The sequence below is a fragment of the Protopterus annectens genome, chromosome 5.part1, assembly GCF_019279795.1.
Source record: "Protopterus annectens isolate FY-2018-M chromosome 5.part1, PAN1.0, whole genome shotgun sequence".
Taxonomy (NCBI): Eukaryota; Metazoa; Chordata; order Ceratodontiformes; family Protopteridae; genus Protopterus; species Protopterus annectens.
The window spans coordinates 358,275,771-358,299,645 of NC_056736.1; the positions used below are offsets into that span (position 1 = coordinate 358,275,771).

Genomic DNA, 23,875 nt, shown 5'->3' on the forward strand with positions numbered 1-23,875 from the left:
CACAAAAGGAGGGGGAGTATCAATATTCGTCAAAGATACCCACACCTCCAGGTTGGTGGCACAGCACGAAGCATCAGAGACTATCCATGTGCAACTAACAGTGGGTAAAACTGCCTTCCAGTTTATAGCCTGCTACAGACCACCCTCCCAAACCCAGGAACTCCACTCGGCCTTCCTGAGAACACTGGAAAATATGAAGGTCTCTCCAAATACCATTATATTGGGTGACTTCAACTACCCAAACATAGACTGGGAGCATTACTCTAGCTCCAACACCCTAGCCCAAAGGTTCCTAGAATTTATAAACTCAAATGCTATGGAACAACTTGTTACTACTCCCACAAGAGGGGAAAACATACTGGACCTGATCATCACCAACATGGGGACTCTATGCTCCAGACCAGAAGTGTATCCCTCACTGGTAAGATCAGACCATAAACTAATCTCACTGGATATTCACATCCCGACCCCACCCCCAGCCCAGAAAACCACAGTGAAAAACTTCTCTAAAGCAAATTTCACACTCCTCAAAACCGAGGTGGAATCCTTCAAAGCCCCCGAGCCTGTGGAAAATACGGCCCAGACCGCAGAATCCTTTATAAACGCATTCTATGAACATCTTCAGGAATGCATGGATCATGCAATCCCAAATAAAACCAAGACCCAATCCTCCAAAGGCAGACGTCATGTCTGGTGGACCCGAGCCATAAACAAACTATACAATAGAAGGAGGAAGCTACTACATGATAGAGCAAAATCCCAAAAAGGGAAGGCATCTCTGATCAGTATTAACAAAAAACTACGGGCACTCATAAAATCTTCTAAGGCCAGCTTCGAGAGAAAAATTGCACAGGACACTAAGGATAATCACAAGGCTTTCTTTAGTTATGTTAGGAACCTAGGTGGGAATTCCCAGATATGCTCAGAATTAGTCCAAAATGACAAAAAATACATCGAACCCACAGACATTGCCAACATCCTAGCTGACAGGTTCAGCGCAAACTTCTCCCACCCTCCCCACCAAAAGGGCAAATATCTATCCCAGCAGAGTGCTGCCCCCCTGACATCTCAGATGCTCATGTAAGAGCCGCCCTCTCCAAAGCAAAAAACACAGCATCAATGGGACCAGACGGTGTCCCGGGCTGCGTCCTACATGAACTCCAAGAAGAGCTAAACCCAAACATAAAACTACTGTTCAATCTCAGCCTTACTACAGGATATGTACCCAAAGAGTGGCGTACAGCAACGGTGGTCCCTCTCCACAAAGGTGGTGCCTCAACGGATCCTGGAAACTATCGCCCCATAAGCCTGACTAGCTTGTTCTGCAAAGCTATGGAAAGGATCATCATGGACCTTATAAATAAAGATATTGGGACCTACAGACACTGGATCCTACCCAGTTTGGTTTTGTTAAGGGCAGATCCTGCCTCTTAAACCTGGTTGATTTCTTTGAAACAGTCACCAAGGCCATTGCCGAGGGGAAGGTGGTCCACACAGCCTACCTGGACCTCGCAAAAGCCTTCGATACAATACCCCAGTCGGGCATTATAGATAAACTCACCTGCTTAAATATAAACCCCTATGTCACTAGATGGGTTGCAAACTGGCTCAAGGACAGAACCCACATTGTTAGAATTGCTGGAGCCATGTCAGACTCCAAACCAGTTACAAGTGGCGTCCCACAAGGCTCAGTCCTGGGACCTCTCTTGTTCGGTATATATTTCTCAGAGGTACAGGCCAACATGGATGGACTGTGGCTGACCAAGTTCGCAGATGACTGCAAACTGGGCGCCATAATCGACTCTCCAGCCGACACAAGCATCCTCCAAAAGGGCCTCATAGAAACAGACAACTGGTGCCAGAGCCATGGCCTCAAGCTAAACACCAAAAAGTGTATAGTCATCCCCTTTGGCAAAAACAAAGTGCCCACAAATTACCACATAAGTGGTAATCCATTAAGTATGGAAGAAGTAATTAGGGACCTGGGGACCCAAGTTGATTGCAATCTCTCATTTGACAACCACGTGGCCAAAGTGGTTAGAAAAACATTTTATATAGCCCATCTAATCATGAAGGGATTCACATCTAGATCAGGGGAGGTCATCGTGCCTCTTTACTCATCCCTCATCAGGCCCATAATTGAGTACAATGCCCCTTTTGGGATGTACCTTACCAGACACCTGCAGCAACTGGAAAGACCCCAAAAGTACCTCACCAAGAGGATCAAAGGGCTCAAACATATGCCATATGCTGCCCGGTTAAAGAAACTCCAGCTCTACTCAGTGGCATACCGCCTGCTCAGAGGCGATCTATGCCTGACATATAAAGCAATGTCCAACCCGGAATTAATGGACATGCTGCACCTCAGAAAATCCAAATCCCATCGAGCTACGCACTCGAGAGACTTGAACCTCAGCACTGAAATAAATAGGACATGCTGGAAGGACAGATTCATAACCCAGAGGCTCCCTTCACTCTGGAATAAAATCCCAGTCCAGGTTAGGCAGAGTCCCTCATTGACTCTCTTCAAGAGGAATCTTGATGAGTGGATGGGGGATCGTAGGTTTACCCCGGGTATCACTTCTGTGTCACTGTTAGACAGAGGCACAGTATACTAAACTCAAAAAAGGGCATAGCAAAATTAATTTAAAATGGGTGGCGAATGCCAAACACACTCTGGCTAGGCATATAAATGCCCTAGGGCAGATAGCCTAGTATGAACCTATGAACCTATGAACAGCTGTACTATAAGCACTCAAAGAGAAAACACTTGGGTATATAATTACTATAAGATAGCTACTTCCTATAAATATCATAAATGTATAAAAACTAGGGAAAAGAGATATGGAACCAAAGTAGTCAAGCCACACCTTCTAAAAATGTTAAACTTTCGAGAAGGTTGTCTAACTGTAATGACAACATGTCAAAGGTCCAATAAGAGGGGTAAAGAATAAATGTGATGATGTCAAGAAATACAGGCTGCACAATTCAGTGACTCAGGTCCAGGAAGCCCTACCATTTAATGTCTCAGTTTCAGCAGGTCTAGGAGTTTTCACACCAGAGTCACAGATAACATCAAGTAAACTAAGAAAAAACATGACTGTGGTACTAAAGGCTTTATTGCAACATATCAAAGATTAGCCCAAGGGTCAGGTTGGCGCATATCAAATGAGGGATCTACCAGCAATGTTTTAGAGGCCACCATTATAACCCAAATATAAACCCTATGGAGTGAATAATTTAGGTGAATGACAGCTGCATTAAATAATCACAGCTGTCATTCACCTAGATTACAGATCTGTTAAATAAGATCACAAAGATGAAACAGCTTAGTGACTGTTAACCTCTTTGTCAATGAACATCAAATTCAGGGGTTGACAGACTCCTATTATTTGCATCAAAGTACATATGCCAGTAATGATTAGCAGGGCAGTTACTCAGTTCTGAAGACTTCACAAATGTACTCCATATCCTGGCAAGTTTTTATAGCCTTCTTCTCACTCCCATCTCTAACTAAAGACTGAACCACTGTTGTTAAAACTAAAGGTTAAAAAGTTGTTTAGGAATAAGACAACAATGGTACATTGTTTTTCATCACACAACTTTGAACAAACAGCTTCAAACTCTACCTAATTCCATGTCTAGTTAAGAGAATTACCATGATGATATCAATATAGACTGAATAAAGTAAACAAAATGAAGAAATTTGCATTTTTGAGACAGGTAGGGGCAGATCTGATAATTAGCACATTGTGATAATTTTGCTGTGATCAAGTCAAACTGGCATATATACACAAGGATAATAAATAATGTAAACAATATGAATTTATAGATAAATTCATAAGAGAAGGCAAATGTACGGTTAAAGCAAAGTGCATACCTTATCAGATTATTAAAGGAAGGAAAGATTTTTGTATATTTTCAGAACTCTTGCAAAAGTCTGCATCACATGAATCGTTAGGTTTTCCCGTGTTCGTGAAGACGAAAACCTGACTATGAAAGATGGTAAATAATGCAAAGAAAAAATTAGATTAAGGGAACTCTGAAAACTAGTGTTGAAGAACTTCAAAGGGCCCAAAGGTAATGATCAGGGATCACTATAATATGATAAAAATACAGATAAGAATGTTGGATTTATACTACATAATGGTACAGAAGACAAAGAAATCAGAGATGGCAAATTTGGATTCGCATTGAATCATTCCCAATTTTATGAGATCTGTATACTGACATAGAATTATAGGTTGTCATCACATGATAAGTAGCATCAGTGAATGAAGAGTGACAAAGAATTTAAAATATAACTGTTATTTGCATATACCAAGAGTTCCTTTTATAGCTTTTTACATGTGGTGCCATGGATATTGTCAGTCATGCAGTGAAAACATGAAAAGTGCATAAATACAACAGTTTAATATTCATTGCATGACTAGATATACAGAAGCCATTATACTGTGCAACATTTCTGTTCTGACAATCATCTAGGAGGTAATATGCATACTAAAGTTCTGAGAATTAATTTTACTTCTGCTTTGTTAAAGAAATTCTACAGCACACTAGGGTTAATGCCCTAGGTACTTTAACAATTCATCCTAAATTTGATGATATTGTGCAGTAATTAAAAAATATAAAAATAAAAATATGTAACACAAATAAATGTAAGGTGAAACAAAAGGTTAGAAAAGGCTGCTACCCTTTTTGTTATTTATCTTCCAAATTACTAAACAACAAAGCACAGGGTTTCATCCTTACAATTCTTACTGAGAAGAAATCCAAATGGATTACAGCAGGTGACAGTATAAATGCTAGGAAGGCAAGAAGATTGTTCAGAATAGTCTGAAAGGGTGGTTGAAATTCTTCCAGAAAAATATCACTTAATCATATATAGCGCCAGAAAATATGAACCATGCCTAAATAAAACAGAAAACCTTGTCCATTCAGTAAATCAGAGAAATGAGGTAACAATATGAAATAGCTCTGTTTTAATGTTTCAAGTAGATGACAATATATGGCAGAAATGGCAAGGTTTATATGAAACTGCACAACAAATGAGGCCTGTAATTTTCAAGATTCATATGCCAGACAAGAGCTATACATCTAAAGTCTATCACACAGATCTGTTACAATGTATGATAGGAATGATTTGACAGCCAGTAAGGACTAAGAGAAAGACTCCTGATTCTTTAAAAGAATTTGAATAATTACTAAAAAAAAGAGGAAAAAAAGAACTTGATCAGGTATTTAGTCAAGAATTGTACAAGAGTACAGAATTACTCTAAAAATGATAAGATGAAAAATCAGCATATCTACAGGATACCCTTCCATTGGAATTATGTTGGCACACTGAGTTTAACACTGCCAACAATGAAAAAAAAAATGAATAAGTGTTATATTAACAATGATGTTAAAAAAAAAATAATAATAATTTTTACAGGTTGCCAAGCACTCACCCCAGGACTTGTACATCCCAAAAATTGTTAAATTTGAGTTTGCTCATCCTTATAGGTCTTAGAGTATACTCATTTACCCTCTAGTTTCAGCAGGCTCAAAGCACATATTGCAGCAAGCATTAATGTTATTGTACAATGTTAAGGCACACAGTTAGTGTCCTCTGAAAAACTTATATGGATCCACACCTTCAGTGGAGTCTGTGTGCCCTTCTGTGCTCTCGTGAGTTTTTTCTGCATTCTGGTTTCCTCCAATACTCCAAAGACATGCCATATGCAGACTGGACACTCTAAATTGGCCACAGCTATGAGTGTGCATGTATATGTATAGTATGGAAGAACAACAGCTGCAGGGCTAGCCATACTGTGGTATGAACTTTGGCTATACATGATTGTCACTTGTGAAGTAACACTCTGACCCCATGTGAAAAAATGGGAAAAACGGGTTGTGGATGGATGAGCCCATTCCTTCACAGACCTTAAATCCAACTTCATTTCAACTTTATCTTTAAATATCTCATCATTTGTAATAATTCTCAAGGCCCTTGCTATCTCCATCTTAATCACATTACATTTAACAAACTTGAATTTTAGAGATCTCTGTATTTTCAGGTCTTTAATAGTTTGTTCTTAACACAGCACACATTTAGAAAGCAAATAAAATCTAGAAAATAATTAACGGGGAACTTTATATATACATGCCTGGAATCTATAAAAAAATCAACAAATTCTGATAAATGATCCTAGCTATTCTTTAATGATACAAAATATAAGAGACATGATAAGATGAAACCATGTTCACATAGTATAAAGTGGTATAAATACATTCACACCCCCAAAGACTCCATAAAACAGCTGTAATAGCTGGAGATTATAGTGGTCTCCAGAAATGTTCCAGATAATTATTTAAATATTTCTGTATAAAACTCAAAAACATTGTTTTGTAGCACTAATTTTATTAACAAGTACACAGTATTTATGTTCTCACTGACTCAATCCCTTCTCATCCAGGGCACACATACATAGGACATCATCAATGATAGTATGGCAGTTTAGTACAGAAGATTAAGCTATGAGCTATTAGCAATCATCCTGTACTACAGGATTTGTTTTCCTCAGCCTTCATTTGCTTACTGTGTGACTCTGAGGAAGTCATTTATCTAGAGAGAGCTCCTAGTTCCCTCCTAACAGATGTTTGAGGTAACCTACTAAGCACATGGAAAAAATATATATAAGTTTCTAAATTAATACCATCATTTCTACTATCTCTCTTTAGATTATTTAAAAATTCTTCTGTATCTAGTAGATAGAGAAGCTTCTGTACAACTGACAACTTTAACTCGCATTCCCTAGCCCAATTTTTGCTTACAACATTAGATCTGAATGATGGTTTCTTAAAAACTTTATGACTGCTGGGTTTTTCAAACTACATGGGCACTTTTACAATGTCTAAAGATAGATATTCTAACAATTCAGAAGAAATATAATATTTTGTCAAAAGTTCATATAAAGTACAGTGAATAAAACTATGCATTTTCACAACATATGAAAATTACGTCTCTGTTTTTCTTCATATAAAAAAATAAAGTCCAAAGAGATGTAAAATAAAAATCAGAATGTGTAATTACTAAAGCTCCTTTTTACCTGCTTGGATAACATTAAGCAAACTGTCCTCTTAAAAATAAGGGTTGCATCATTTATATTTACATCTTTGCACAAGAACTTTAAACTCATAATAAACATATAGAGGGAATTCAATTAGTCTACCAGACAATCTCTCTGATTTCAGAACAAATATCAGTCCATTATTAAACATACGCCTCACAGTAAGACACTGTCCAGTTCGATTCTCAGGTACCATTGAGGTATACAGGAAATGCCAGAGTTTTTATTATAATAGGTCAGTGGCAGAAAATAAATCTCTAACTTATTGTCAATAAATGTGATTAATAGTATGCAAGCAGATAAGTAAGAAGATTTAGTAATTACAAATTGCATTTTTTTAAATTACATCTATGCTTACTAGGTTGCTACATGAAGAAAGATATAGAGAAATTTCACTTTCAAAAATTGTGAAAATCCACATTTTTTTAGTATGCCTTATGTGAACTTTTAAGAACTGACTGTATTTATTTCACAATTGCTTGAATTTCTACCACTAGCCATTTAAAAGTGCCAGTCCAGTTTAGACAGCATAAAATAAATGAATATGCTAAGAAACCACTATTCAGTTTATAATTTAAAAACAAGGTAGATCATTGTATTTGTTTAGAAAAGTCTACACATATTCTAGAAACGTTTTTCTTTATATAAACTAAATAGTAACATCAGAAATAAGGGTATTAATTTAGAAAATTGCATTTTTGTCACTATAGATGTTAAAGCCATATTTATATACATCTCCCTTGAGGTCGAAGTTGAATCAGGGACATTATTATTAGGCTAGTACCATGGAGGTCCTAGTAAGGATATAAATACTGTCTATTTATTATTTGAATTAGTAATACAGAACAATGGTTTAGACTTTTACGAAATTATGTCATCCAATTTACTGGCACAGGTTTGAGGGCTACTATGGCCCCCATCTAAGTTAATTGTTTTGCGGGGTTTCTCAACAGTGAATATAGTTATACTTCTATAAACTGTGGTAAGATACCACTGTATTACCAATTCATGGAAGATAGTTTTATTTTGTGGAATAGTTGCTCTCCGTGGTGTACTCAAGAAATGAAATTACTGACACTTTGATAAAAATAGAAAATTATTTTAGTAACTATGAAGTTAAGACATAATAGATAAGGAACACTACTTAATTTATAATAGAAATAGAAATGTGAAAATATTTTATCAGTACATAATGATTTGTAGAAACAGTTTTCTGACATGAGATACATGCTTCCTAATAATAACTGTTCTTGGAGAAGAAATAGTTTTAAGGCTAATTCCATTTCTAAAAAAAGTTCTACATTTTCTTAATTTTATGCAACTATAATACTTTTCGTGTTATCTTTAGCTATTTTCAATATCTGTAAAGCTTTTATATACAAATAATAAATAGGAATGAAATTAGAGGATATATGAACATTCACCCTTGCCTTTGTGGCCCATATTGTGGCTAAAAAGGGTCCATGATAAACACTTAATTATCTGGTCAACAAATAAACAAACAAATAAATAATGTAGTATTCATTAAGCATTTAATGGCAATCTTTACCAAAAATACTGAAGTACCTGAAACTTGTACCACCATATGAAATAACTTGTGGATCTACAAGCTGCCATTTGGATAAATCCTAGAAAATGAAAATTAAACAGTTCAGCTAAAGATCTTGATTCTGAAAACTTAAATTAAAAGGAATTGAATGTAATAAACTTAACCTGTCTCAAATGACAGATGTCACAGGCCCCAATGCTCGACAGAATTCGATAATCTCTTTGTCTTCCACCTGCAGAAAGTAATATTAGCTTTATCAGCAAAACCCAGAAACAACACATTAAACATAAATTTCTTTGGTGAATTATATAATCACATTAGTATAACAAAGGCTTAACAGTGAAAACCCATTCATTAAAGTATATAACAAAATCTTTAATTTGTGAAATGCCTCATCAATGCACACATTTATTTGCAAGTTATTTGAGTAGAAGCAGATTAAACAAAAGTCCTCATAGACTCTTACTACAGTTGACAACATTTCCATATGTCAAGATATTTGCTGACAAGTTTAAAAACTTAGCCAACAAAACCATCACCATCAGAGCCATAAATCTGTTTCATATTCAGTTTAGGTGACACAAAAAAGAATAGAAAAAAAAAGTGCAGCGTGCAGCACAGACTATCTCTTTTCTAGTTTGTGGAGTTTAGGGCTGAAGGAGTACTATAGAGCTTTGTACATCCTCATTTTATTTATAGCTCAGTCTTTGGTAAGCTGAAGCTCATAAGTATTTATTCTGCAGGTGATTGTCTTCGGTTTAATGAAGAGATTGTTGTATCACCTAGTTAGTTAGCCTTCTCTTATTTGTTTTCCATATTACAGCAGTATAATTTGTAAAAAAACCTAAACTGGGACTTTCTCTGGGCTTCAGAGGATCGACAGTCAACTTGTGTTGTCTTGCTGCTGGGCAGGTAAGTTCCCTTTGGGGAAAAAAAAACTTTCACATATTATTTTTAATGTTTAAATTTATGTTTCTTTTTGGGAAAAATTAGTTTTTACTGACTGTCACCAAATTTTGATGTACTTTTAAATGGAACTGCACTTTTGTGTTTCGCAGTTTAAACGTTTATTTAAACATTTTAAATCCATTTTCTAAGCAGAAACTGCATTTAAATTGCTTTTTGTGGCTTGTAAAGTATATTACAGCTTTTTTACTGTGTTTTTAATGGGAAAAGTGTCTTCATACTACTTTGAAAATTTTACTGGTTTATGCGACTTACTTTCCCTGGGAAAGAGGAACTACTTCTAACCTGACCACGGAACAAACTACTGGTCCCAAGTTCAGTCCTTCTTCCAGCCACAGAAAGAAAAAAAATGCAACTAAACGGCCTTTGCCACCAATATCAGGCTAGCAGTTTGCCTCAGCCACAGGTGGGTGACTCTGCTGTGGCCAAAGCTGCTTCCTCAGACCATCATTTTTTCTCCTGGATCCCTCTGGGATTGCCCATGCAGCCACTGTGGACGAGTGCTTAGTCACATCCTCTGCAGCTGTTTGGTTCTCTATGTGGGCAACGGAGAGCCCTTTGTGTTGGTGTTGTGAGAAGGGGCAGGAAAGGTGCCCCGCTTAACTAGAATGGTGTACTCATCTCCTGGGAAGCTGCTCCTGCCATTAAAAATTCTGTTTGCACCTAATTTTCCTGTCAAAAAGAAATAGAAAACTAAACATATATCTTTTCCTGCTCCAGTTTCACTGGACAGAAGTAGTTTATTAAGTCTGGCTCCATGTCTTGAATAGACTATTGACCCTTATCAGGTGGTTTCTGGTAAGATAAGAAGGAATTCCTCTTTTCCTGAAGAGATTCAGGAAATTGAATCTGGAATGGAATGTGGTGGGACAGATACATTTTTTTATGATTCAGCCTTAGAGAAGAGTATGTCATCTGAATATCCCTGTCAAGGATTCTTGTTCTCTAAGACTATTTCCACAATGTGCCAGTGTTTTCAGTGGGAGAACACTGAGGTCTTCTCAGTCCCACAGAAAATAATGTGGAGACTTGCAAACTGAATTCCTAGAACCTCCTCCCATCTCCTTGTGCTGACAGCACTTGAAGATATGTTTATCACAGCCTGTGGTTTCCCCTGATAACCAGCCTACTGTACCTAAGAAAGCAGACAGAATGAACAAAGTTACTCAGTCTCTCATATTTCTATACACTCATCCTAGACCTGAGTCAGTTGCTATAGCTTTAGTCAATCCAGCTGCTGCCAAGCATTCTGTTTACTCTAATCCTTCCCCTTCTAACAACGACTGTAAAACAATTAATACGTTTGGTAAAATAGTGTATGCTTCTGCAACTTTATTTTTTAGAATTTTGAACTGTCAGGCTCAAACATCAAATTATATTCTGACTAATTATGCAAGTATGAGGAATATTTGAACAGCAGTTCCTTCTTGTGAGGAAAAATCTTCTTTGTGTGGCTTATTTTCTTCTATTTCTAATGTCATTACTCATTGTTTAGAGTGTTTACGAGTTTGTAGATAGTATATGCAGGGCTGTTGCTACTGGTATTGTATTGAAGAGGTTTGCCTGGATGTGTTCTCAAATTATCACGGAGGATGCAAAAAATGAGACTTTAAATTCACCTCTGGAGAGAGATTTAGTTTTTAGCCCCTCTGCTGCAGAGGGTATCAAAATATGATGAAAGAGGTAAGCTGATATAGGGAATCTCCAAATTTGTCAGCCCCCCTTCTCTAAATTTTCCAAGGGGTTTTCTGCTCAATAATCCAGTTTGTGGCAAGAAACAAAACAAAACAAACAGTCTCAGCATAATGCCAGTAGGTAGACATTTAAAATAAATGGCAGGGAGGTTCCAAAAAAGAAAGCAGGGACCCCCCCCCAAACAAAAGACTGTCAAAATATTTCAGAATGACTAGGTATGTGACCTTGAACTTGCATCCCACCCTGGCAGTCCCTTATCCCTTCCAGATTTTTGGTTGTTTCTACCAATGTCCTCTCAAGGCTCAGCCTCTGTCTCTCAGTTGGCATGAAAAGTCTGAAGGGCTTGGTTCCCAAACCTATATTTTTAGTCAGCTCAGCCCAAGCTAATTAACAGATTTGGTGCATTGAATGTGCCCTGAAGCTTTGTAAGCTGGCTGCCTGTCATATCCTATGCAGGATATTACCCATATAGCTTAGGTTACTGCATCATTCAAAAACGTACTGTTATAGGTTCACAGGTTCATAGAAGGTTACTAGGCTAACAACCCTAGAACCCTTACAAGCCTAGCCATATTTATCCTGAGCTGCCCCAATTGTCCATGGTTAGGTGAGTGAAGTTCACACAGGTAAGGGTCTATTGTAGTTAATAATGACTTCCTCTGCCCATGACGGACATGGGCTCTACCTCAAGAGTGTTCGAAGAGGGTCAGGAAGGAGCTCTGTTTCACATGAATTTGAAGCTTGTTCCAGAGAAGTGGCAGTCTCTGGGAGATATATCTGTCTCTCCAGCATGACCTGTTCATGCCAAAGGCTAGGTTAAGATCCCTGGCTCAAGAGACCCTCTTGCAGTTTGATTTACAAATATGTAGCATTTCCATCAGGGCCAGGTCAGAGACTGCCCTGTAAGGTAGGCACAGGTCACCTCTTAGCAACCTGTAGGAGACAGAATACAGTGAGAGGGCTTTCAGTCTTTCTGTGTAAGACTTGTTTTGTGTAACTCGTAATTTCTTGGTGAAAAACCTCTGTGATCTCTATAATTGTTGCAGGTGTCGGGTGAGGTACATGCAAAAGGGAGCATTGTACTCCGTTATTGGTTTGATGAGGGTTGAGTATAATGGAATTGTAACATCATTAGAGCTAGATGCGATGCCTTTTCTTATAAGATGTCCCACACAGAAGAATGTCCTTACTACTGTGGATATGTTGTGGTCAAAGTTCAGATTGCTATCAACCTGAGTACCCAGATCGCATATCACAGGGTGAGCACTTAGGGGGTGCTGCCTATAATGTAATTAGCAGGGATGTCAGCTTTCTCAAAGGTAATAATAATGCATTTTTTGCATTTAGCTTTAATCCGTGGCTTTGGCACCATTTTTTTTTTGTCTACATTAATCCTGTCTGTAATATATTAACATCAGTAGGGGGCGCAATGATTGCTCCCAATTTGCAACTGTCCATGAGCTTGGTCAGCCACAGGCCATCCTAGTTTGCCTGACCTTCTGAGAAATAAATTCCAAACAGTAAGGGGCCCAGCACAGAACCCTGTGGTACACCAGTGGGGGCTGGTATTTTGCTAGAGGTGATGTTACCCACTTTTACAGTATATGTCCTGTTGGTGTGACAGTTGGCTACCCATTTGGTAATGTAGGGGTTAATTCTCAAATGGGAGAATTTCCCTATAATACTTGAGTGGGGGATTGTGTCAAATGCCTTGGCTAAATTAAGATAGGTGGTATGCACTGTCCATACCTCTCAAACTCTTAGTGCAAGAAATCTGGGCAAAGCCTGACAAAATGGGAGGACAGAGGACCAAACATAGAGATAGATTTTAAATATTGCTCTTATAAACTTAGAAAGTTGTGGGGTTTGTGTTAACATACATTTTCTGAAGCATTTGAAGTCTGAAAGTCAAATACATGTCATTACTTACTGAGTTCAATTCTCAGATCATCCTAGTGATTTTCCAGAAAACTACAAATTTTATGAGGAATAGACCATAAATATGAGGCAAAAATCTGGACATTCTGCAAAAATCTGGACAGTTAAGAGGTATGGCACTGTCTTTCCCTCGTCCAGGGCCTTAGTGACTTTCTTTAAGAAGTCAACCATGTTTAACAAGCATGAGCTACCTTTAATGAATTCAAACTGGGTTGGGTCCAGAGTTTGGAGATTACCTATGTCCTTGTTAATAAGGTCCATGATGACTCGTTGTATGGCCTTGTAGATGAGGCAAGTCAAGCTTAGGGGCCTATAATTCCCATGGTCAGTTAATGGTCCCGCTTTGTGCAGAAGGATTACTGTTGCTGTCTTCCATTCTGCCAGAGAACAGCAAGTTTGCAGGTTGCAGTTAAACGGGGATCCAAGTGGATCTGCTAGGTCATGTTTTAAGTTGTTTAAAAGGCAACCTAAGATGCTGTCTGGTCCCATTGATGCCATGTGTTTGGCACTGGACAGTCCCAAGATGACCTGCTGTCTTGAGATAATAGGCTGAGGAATGGTGGCAGGTATATGATAAGTTTACTTACACAACTGTAATTCCCCTGGAGTCAGCTGCCTATACGAACATAGCTTCATGTATGGAGGTATCTATCTACCACGCTTTGACTACAAAAGGATCTAGAAGCAGTGATGTTATTGATTTACTAAAGCAGATTTAATGCTGCAGAAATTTTTCAAAGACTTCAAAACCCATTCCGACGACACATTAATTCAAATCAGTACTTTGTGTAACACTGTACATTTAATGTATTTTTATATAATTAATTATACTTTTTTGTGCATTGTTTTTTACTCTTAATTCTTGAACCAGGAGTTTTAAAATTGTTATATTCTGCATGCTATCTTAAAAACAATATTATAAACATTTAATGACTGAGCACTATTTTGCTTCACATGCCTTACATAAATAACAGAGTCCATGAAATGCCTGTCATGTATAGTGAACCCCAGCTGCTTGGCTGCATTTTCTATGCATTAAGTATACCTCTCAGCTAGCCAATATTCTGCAGAATGTCCATATATTTGGGCTTTTCTTCATAAAATTTGCATGTTTCTGGCAGAACATTAAGGACTGAAGTCAGTAAATAATGACAAACGTTTGAGTTTTAAAGTTCATGTTCTTCAGAAAAATGCATGCTAGTGCAAACCCTATTATTCTCACAACTTTCTAAGTTTATAAGAACAATATTTAAAACCCATCCCTGATTTATCCCTGCATTATTTGTCCAGAATTCTTGTGCTGATAGGTTGAAAGGTATGGCAATAAGCATTCATGAGAATGTAGAGCTGCAGGAATATGCATGTTCATCAAGTCCAATGAGACAGATGGGTCATTTTGTCAAAATTAACGAACTTCCACCATGGTTGTGTGCAACTGTAATAGTGGTACACTAAATACGAAGCTGCAGGAGGTAAGTTCACCCAGGACTGCTAAATTCTTATTGTTCAACTTCAATAAAAGTGTCAGTTAATCTAGATGGATTGGACAAACCTTACCGTAAGTGAGAGAGTCACTGTGTAATGCATATGTTTAGTAATGTGCATTACGTTCTGCAAGCAAATTGCAAAAGACTATGTATGCCAAGAAGTCCCACAAAATAGTGGCAGTAGTGATTTTCACTATACCTCAGATAGTGGGTCTATATTAGATCAACGAACACGTAAATGTTCGAATCTGTAAAGGTCGACCATTATAGATCGAACATTTACGTGTGCAAAAATCTTTAAAAATAAAAAAAAAATTAAAAAAACTAAGTAATAAATACATAAACCAAAGGGTGTAGGCAGGGGGGCAAGCCCCCCTGCACCCCCCACACACCCCTACTTAAATATACCAACTCCAAGATTGCGCTACAGTGTAGTGAAGGGGAAATTTCCCATTTCCGCACTGTAGTGCACTGATGTGCGATCTTGGAGTTGACATATTTAAGTAGCGGGGGGGTGTGTGAGGGGTGCAGGGTGGCTTGCCCTCCCCCCCCTGCTAAAACCCTTTTCTTAATTTTTGTTTTCTTTATTTTGTTTTTATTACATTTTTGAACATTTAAATGTTCGATCTCTAAAGGTCGACCTTTAGAGATTCGAACATTTAAATGTTCGTTGATGTGATATAGTCCCTCAGATAGTTTGCACTGAAGAAGCCAGCAGACCAGCAGCCTGATCCAAAATAGTTTTTGGAGATAACAAGTCATGTACTTACTCCAATACCTAGTAAATCCTATTACCCAGTGTAAATTATGTTGAAAGGTACATATACTCTACTATACTCTGTGATCCTCAGTGGTGCTGCATTAGAGATGAGTACTTCAGTATTAATGTTTACTAGCCGAGTGATAGGTGATACTCATTTGCTTCTAGCATATTGGTTACTGACTTCACTGACCTCAGATGTGATTCTTTTTCTGAATACTCCTACAGATATCATGGAAATAAGTAAAGGGCAGGATCAATGTCTTTCTTTCCTCTGCCTACAAGTAACCCTGATTTCTCTACTGCATTTATCCAAGTCGAAGTAGCTTGTTGTCATATACTGGACACAGGATATCTCACTATATCAGTAATGAAATTTGTTGTGGTCACCTCTTACCATCATTTTATGCTTCTTAGGAGTACTAGACCTTTCTTGCCTACATCCATTATGGAACAGGTTTAGTTATTGCTTATTTCCATGTTAACACAACAAACCCATCATGACAGGAATTTTCATTCACCAACTGACTCACCTAACCTGCATTTAATTAGATTTTTGTACCTTTGATATGCCTTACATTACTGTTGCAACTATAAATTATACTTGGGTGTTTTATCTAATACTGTTTTGATATATGCTACAAATGGATGGACAGTAACAGTATGAAAATGGCGTAACTTATTTTGTCCTATCTTATGCTATTAATTGAAACTTACCCATGTGCTCTGATACCATGAAATATCAGAAAACACTTGCTCACATATGTTAGTACACGACAAACAACTGTTTGAGACCACTGTGTTCTGGTTTAGAAGCCTCTCCCTTTAATGACTATGGGATCTACTTATTTCATTTTCATTGTCTAACACTGTTAATCGTAACATAAATGTACGGTGTCTGATAGATTTATCATGGAGGACCCACAGGAGGCATTTTGTTCTACATAGATGACTATGATCACATTCCTAATCGTGCCCAACTTGTTATGTGTTTGAGACATGGATGTCAAGAAATTCATACTGACACTGAGCACACTGTAGCTCAAGAGGCAAAGCTTGAAATCTATGGAGAAATCAGATCTTAATTCTTCACAGTACATAAAGCTTTATTTCTTTAGTTATCCCAGTATGGTTCTGGCTACAGAGAAAAAACAGTGTAGGAGTAGAAAATATTTTTCAGCTTTGAAAGCTGAAATCACACATTGCTGTCACATAGGCAGTAAAGACAAATGTCCCTTGGATAGAGTAACAGCTTTAAAAGATATTTAAAACTTCACCATGCCCTTTTTATGTGTGTCAGGGAGAAGTGTTTTACACATTTTAAAGTTGTTATCACTTCACTGCGCCATTCTTTGGTAGATGCTGTGTATGCTGTTGCATGAGCATAGTGCAAAACAGCACTGAAAAGTCCATAACACTGAGGGATATGATTGAGTTGCCGATCGTAACCATGTTATTATGTGCTTGAGACATGAATGCCAAGAAATTCACCTCAAAAGCAAACACAATAATGGGTTATGATAGTGAGATACAATCATAACTCTTTCTAATGCATTCTTATTTACTCCATGTACTATCAGTTACAAAAGAAAAAAAAATAAGATGTTGCTGGTGCAGAGGTAGCATTGTCATCTCACAGCAAGAGGTTCTCCAGTTTGATTCTTGGCTGGAGTGCATTCTGTGTGGAGTCTGCAAATCCTCCCTGCATTCATGTGGGTTTTCTCCAGGTACTCCGGTTTCCTCCTACGTTACAAAGACATGCCTCTGGAGCTTTCTCCCTGGGCCGCTGCTGAAAATTGGCTTTGTTCCATGTCGGACTTTCTAGGTAAACAAATGTTAAATAAGTATGTTTTACTGATTTTGAAGGCCAGTAAAAAACTTAGAGCTGTCACATAGACAGCAAGTAAGGAAAAAGGCAGATGCAGTTTTTAAATACTGCCCTAATTTAGATAAATTATTTGCAGACCAGTTTTGTAAACTTCTGTGGACATAAAAGGAAAGATATTCAAGGACTGAAAGAATATTCATTCCCTTATACCCGACTGTGACTGTGCTAAAGGGGTGCTATTCAAGGTCAAACGGTAGGCAAATAAGGGCTGAGGGAATCAGACCCTGTACCATGGGAACTACAGCTCACAGCCTTAACACTCTACACCAACTGCAAGACAAGCATGACTTTGTTTTGTCAAAAAGCTCAGGATGCAATTTCAGGCAGTCAGAGGACAAATCTCCAGAGCTCTACTGGAGTGAATGAGTTAAAATTCAAAAAGTGCAGCGTTTTCCCAAAACTAGAAACAACATATATTTATTTCTCCAAAATTTTCAAATGACATCTAAAAATAAAACAGGTCTAAGATTTCTCAGTATAAATTATAGTCTGCTTCTTATCAGGCCAAAAAAAGTGTTTAATCAGCTTCCTAACTACCTCTGAGATTAAGGGTGGCATTCATAGTCATTACCCGGACACATTAAGGCTATCAGCACTGTCTGCGAATGACCACAGATAGGTTGAATTCATAGAAACCACTTACACCACCATGCGATGGCTGCAAATAAGCATAAGCAAATGCACTCCAAATGAGGTGTAAATGAGAACTGATGTAACCCAGTATATGCTAATGAAGCATTCTTTTGCCTGTTTGCAATTCATACTGAAATTCTACTGCTTTTCAGCCCCAAATGCAGATGCTATATAAAGGACAGTCGCACCAATCATATCTATATTGCAGTCCATGAAAATCCTGTCATTTGAGGCTAGCTTTGCTATTTTCCAGTGTAATCTGCTTGCCTTGGCATAGCCAAAATCACTTGCTACCAGTAATGCTCATCAGCCAAGAAGATGGGGATATAGGCAGTGGACAACTTACTATAATTTTGAAAAATCAAGAGATACCTGATAGGTTTAGAATGAACATGGATATATAAGGGTCTTAGTAAGTATGTATGACCTCGTATGGGTACAGAAGGAATGCATGGACTATGTGGATACTAAGGTATGTATAGCTCCCTATACTTGCCACAAGGACCTGCCAGAGACAGATGGAGGATATACTGGGTATCTCACAGGCTTCTGCTTCAGGGATATTGCAGCAGTTGATGTACTTTTGGCTTGTGTGGATCAGTACATCTATTTCCCTGTGTCACCTCAGGACCAAGTCAGGACTATGTGCGTCCTTTATGGAAGCACATTTCTCTGAGGTACTTGGTGCAGTAGATTGCACCTATGTTGCAATTAAGGTCCCTTCATGTCCACGGGGTGAGCATTATTGCAGTAGGAATGGCTAGGCTACCATTCCATCAATTGCCAGTTAGTGCGTGATGCATGGGGGTGCATCAACAATGTCTCTGCCCAGCGTCCTGGCCGTGTATATGATTCACATATTTGGGACACTGTCTCGCTCTATGGCATGTAAGTAGTTATTCATGGTAAAACGTATTCCTGAATACTAAACCACTTTGCCTTTGTTTTGTCTCCCTCCCATTCTGTTTCTGTTGAACTCTCTCTTTATCTCTTTTTGTATACATCATAACACTAGTGAGAAATGCAGAAGAAAACACCTACAACATATCTGTGTCCCAAAACTGGACTGTCATTGAGAGAGTGTCTGACCTCCTAAAAAGTCATTTTACGTGCCTGGATGGTTCTAGGATTGCCCCTCAGTATGACCCAGCTAGTGCATGCAGAATGTTAACTGCATGTTGCCCACTGTTAAACATTGTCATATACCGGTCTGGTGATGATGTGACCCATGGTGTCACTGCAGCTCCCAGTTCCAGTCCCACTATGACAAATGATGACCAGCCAGCAGCAATAGTAAGGGACCCCTTATGGCAAGCTTGTGAAATGCATATGGCTATGCAGGTAAACAGATGGTGTCTATTCCAGAACTATGGACCATGATATTGAGGTTAATGTTTCTTTTCTTGTAAAAAACCACAGTGTATAAATGATGCATACTGTGATATCTGTGGGATAAGATGTGTAGTGCATGGTGTAATGTCACTGCTCATCAGACACTCCTTCTCATCTTTAAATATTGTTTTTTATTTCAGAATAGTTACTTATATTATACTTTGTAAAAGTCATGCCTGAGTGCTCACTGACTACTGTTCCGTGATGTCACATGACAACATGTAAGTAATAATCACATTTTTAACTGTTTTGCACAATAAATACTAGTGAGATAGTTTACTTAAGTATACACATACTAAATGTTCTCACGTGGTTCAATTAGTAAAAACTGCTAATTCAGTATTTAAAATAAGTTCATAGCTTCCATTTGAATGAAAATGTATCACATTGTTTTTTTTATATTATGCAATGTTTCTCAAGCCTGGTACCATACCCTGTTTTAATTGCACATTCTGTAAAGAGATTAGTACAGAAATGCATTTTGAACACAGAGTAAGTCAAGAAATATTTACATTTAGAGCCACAGGCACATGTAACACCCCTAATGTGATTTATTTTGCTAACTATATATGTTGTAAAAGTTTTTATATAGGAAAAACAAAAAAGAAATTGAAAGAGAGAATCAGTGCCCATCTATCTGATATTAGAAGGAATATTGAAACCAATGCTTTAGCTAGACATGTTTCTGCTTGTGGGGAGGAGCATAAATTTAGATTTAACATTTTGCAGAAAGTATCCCAGGGTTTACGTGGGGGTGATTTGGTGAATAGGACTGAATATCTAGAATATGAATGGATTAATTTCTTTAGGGCTCATAAACCCCCAGGTTTAAATTCATGTAATAGTTTGAAACCAGTACTAAAAATTAAACGAGATACTTTGTAATGTATTGTTGCATTCATAGCAGTCATGTGCTTTTAGTCATATGTTTGCATCACGTCAGAATTATTTTCGATTGGCTGGTGGCTTGCATATAAGAGAAATGTGTTACTCTGTATGTTATGCATTGAAGAAGGGTCTTGCGACTTGAAAGCTCTACTTTTATCATTTTACTGTGTATGCCTTGATTTAATATTGGATGTTGGACTTCTGGTCCTCTTTGTTGTGCATTTTATTGGTTTTACTAGTTTGTCTGGAAGTTTTCTCACCACTTAAAGAGTTTTTGCATCTATTCAGATATGTAAGGTGGTGGGGGGGGGTTGGGGGGAGGGTTTATTGTAAGTTAAGAGTGGATAAGGGAGTGAAATTTTCACCAAACCTATTCGCTAGCAGGTTCACTATCTCTGTGGGGTCAGTGTATGTGATACCGTTAGCCACCAGTTCTGCACATACTTGAGTCCTGCCCTTTAGGTTATGTATATAGCTGTAAAAGGCCTTATGGTTATCCTTGGCAGTGCTTGTTAAGTTTCACTCAAATGAGAACTTGGAGGATTTGACAAGTCATCTAATTTTCCTGTTAAGGCTGAGGAGGGTGCTTTTCCATTGTTGGGTCCTTGTCTTTGTTTTCTTGGAAAGCAACTTTTTGTGTTTATTGAAGAGTTTGTTGATGCTGGAAGTCCACCATGGCACCTTGATTTTACCTGGGGCTCTGGCTTTCATTCTTTCTGGTGCAGTTGAGTTTATAAACTTATGCAAGTGATTGTACAGGGATTTAGTTAGTTACCACTTTCAACTTGGGGTGGGACTTGGAATGCATTTATATCTTCAGCTAGGAGGGTATAGTTTGTCTTGGTGAAGTTTTTATTTCACCATTTGTGACTTCCGGTGTTAGTGTCAGTTCAAAGGTGACTGATTTATGGTCAGTTTTAACTAACGAGGGTCCAACAGTTACAGCAGTGCAGCTGTTTGACATGTTGGTGAGGACCAGCTCTAGAATGTTTGTTCCTCTTGTTGGGGTATGGACAATTTTCTCCAGAGTATTTGAATTCACAAAATCAAGGAACTTTTGTGTTAGCAAGTTTAGGCTAGAGTAGGTTTCCCAGTTGATGGTGGGATAATTGAAATCCCCTATAACCAGTGTATTCAGTAAAACTTGGATTGTCTTCAGTTTGGTAAGTAGGCTTAATGGGTGTCATGACCCATGGAAGGGGATCTATAACTGGCTAGGACTTGAATGGGGGTCTTACCCACCATAACCAGGACCTGGAGTAACTCCCTAGAGTTGTCCAGTCTAACTAGACATAAGGTGAATTTATCTCTAATATAGATTGAAACACCGACTCCTTTGGTTTTCACATGTTCATTTTGTGGTCTAAAGGTGTGGATGGCATTGTAGTCTTGCAGGGCTGGGGTACTCTCTGAGGCCTTAAACCAGGTTTCTGTGATTGCACAGACATCTACATCTTCTAGTGACAGAAGTGCTTCCAGGAAGCTAGGGAGTGCAGTTTTTGATTTAACTCATTCACTCCAGTGGAGCTCAGGAAGATGCACTGTAACTTCCAATGGGCGGAGCCTAAGCCTTTTGACAGAATCAAATGATGTCCTCACATTTCAAACAAATGTTCACATCTCTGGGATTATAGGAGTTAATAAAGAAATGTAAATGTCAAACTCTTGAGCATAAACTCTTGTTACAGTGGTAGTATTCTTTAGGTTCCAGGTCTTAAACCAAATTTTATAAGTCACGGTAAACACAGTAACTATTACATTTGTAATATTTTGTAAACAACTTACAATATCTCAGCAACCACTCAAGTTACCCACATACAGTCAGCAGCATTTTAGTCATCTAGATGGGAGTTTTCATATGAAGCTAAGGAGTTCTGTCTGTGTTACTTGGTTGTTGAGATATTTAGAAAAATGTGAAAATTATTTGTATATAAATTAATATCATAAAAACAGATAATACCTATTTACCTGCACTAGACAGATATTAAATATTAATGAAGTTGAGTTTGCCATTGTGTAAACTTTAAGTTGAAATATTTTAAAACCCTGCACATAGCATGTTTTTGAAATTATTGATGCAAATATGAACAGGCAATAGTTGACACCTAGAGGCATCAGTAGATGTTAACGGCAGATGCACCTGGCGTCACTCAGATGTAATGAGTTAAGCTCCTAGTATTTAGCGGCATGACCCTTATTTTGTTCTGCTTGGTTAGTTTCACATTGGTAATGTTGTTTTGAAGACCTTGCCTAAACAAGGCACTATGGCAGAGGCAAGAGCCTTTGCCAGCAGCCAAAAGTCTAGGGTTGCTAGGTGCAAACTGTCTCTGGCAAAGCAGCAAGGTTTGTTGACCATGGCTTCCCAGGCAGACAGGAACTGGATCCCCCTAGAATAACACCAAAAACTAAGCCAATTATTGAAATCAATCATTTTTGTTTATCCTTTGGCATCATTCTAGGTGAGGGTAGTATACTGTTAAAGGCTCAGAACATACATGCTGGAATACATACACAGAGAGCTTAACCATGTCTCTCTCTTCATATAGTCCAGTGAGGTACGTCTCAAGTAATTCACACCAACATGAACTATAACAGAGTCATAACGGTACTTGTTTCTGAGAGACCTGAGTGCATGTGTGATTTGGCGAATCCTGGCACCAGACAGGCAGCTGACCATGACTTTCTCCTTGTCCAGCCTGGTGAATGGGACATCTGTGTGTATCACTATTGAGTCTCCAGTGACAAGAAAACTTGGCTTTTGAATGTTCTGTTTTATGGGCTTGGTGGGTGAGACACTGGTGTTGCTATGTGTCATGGGTGCTGTGGAGACTGTGTTAGCTATGGCAGACTTGTGTTTTGGAGGTCTCAGGTGTTTCAGTAAGTTTTTTTGAGAGATCCTCCATGTATGTGGATTTAGGTTTTGATGTGTACTATGTGTATGAGTAGTGGTATGTGTATGTGTAGCGGTATTTTGTGAATATGTAGTGGTAGGTGAGTTGAAAACCTTCTCTGTGTTACTGTTTTGAGTGAGAGAGAGCATGGATTCTAGATTCCTGGTGGAAATACATCTCTTGCACTCAATACAAGACTGTGATATTAGTAGAGGATTGTCTGTGTACATGAGGCAATTGCTACACTACTTCAAGAGACCCAAGTCAATAAGGTTGACAGGAAAAAGAAGGGTAATCCAACTGTCCATACTGCTAGGTTGAAGAATGTTGTCACTAGGGGTGGCTTTTCAGAAATGATCATGGAGAAGCTCGGTAAATGGATATTTCTGCCTGGGTTTTAAGGGACAATTTGTTGAGTTTAACTGCCCAGCTTTGGCACACATTTATGCAGCAGTGCATGGTGCTGTGCAATGCACAAGCAAGCAGAAACCTGCTGAGATGTAAGGCCTAAATACCAGAAGCTAAAACTTGAAAAAGACTCAACAGTATTCAAAAGGACCAATTAGAATGCTTATTCCAAGCCTTAGACTGGCCTCCTTTTACCAGTCAGGTGCCAATCAAGCACAGTTCTCTCACAAAAGTGCAGATAGACCCCTTCCAATCTAAGATAGCCTGG

General features: G+C 38.2%; 1 protein-coding gene across 1 annotated transcript in view; it reads right to left on the reverse strand.

Moving 5' to 3' along the window:
• Window positions 1-23,875, reverse strand: part of LOC122803422 — a 533,519-nt gene that overhangs the window by 195,725 nt on the left and 313,919 nt on the right. Inside the window, exons 4-5 of the mRNA XM_044073034.1 lie at window positions 8,826-8,893; window positions 8,679-8,740 (exon numbers count right to left, since the gene is read on the reverse strand). Coding sequence (XP_043928969.1) covers window positions 8,679-8,740; window positions 8,826-8,893 — 130 coding nt within the window. The remainder of the gene's footprint in view (window positions 1-8,678; window positions 8,741-8,825; window positions 8,894-23,875) is intronic.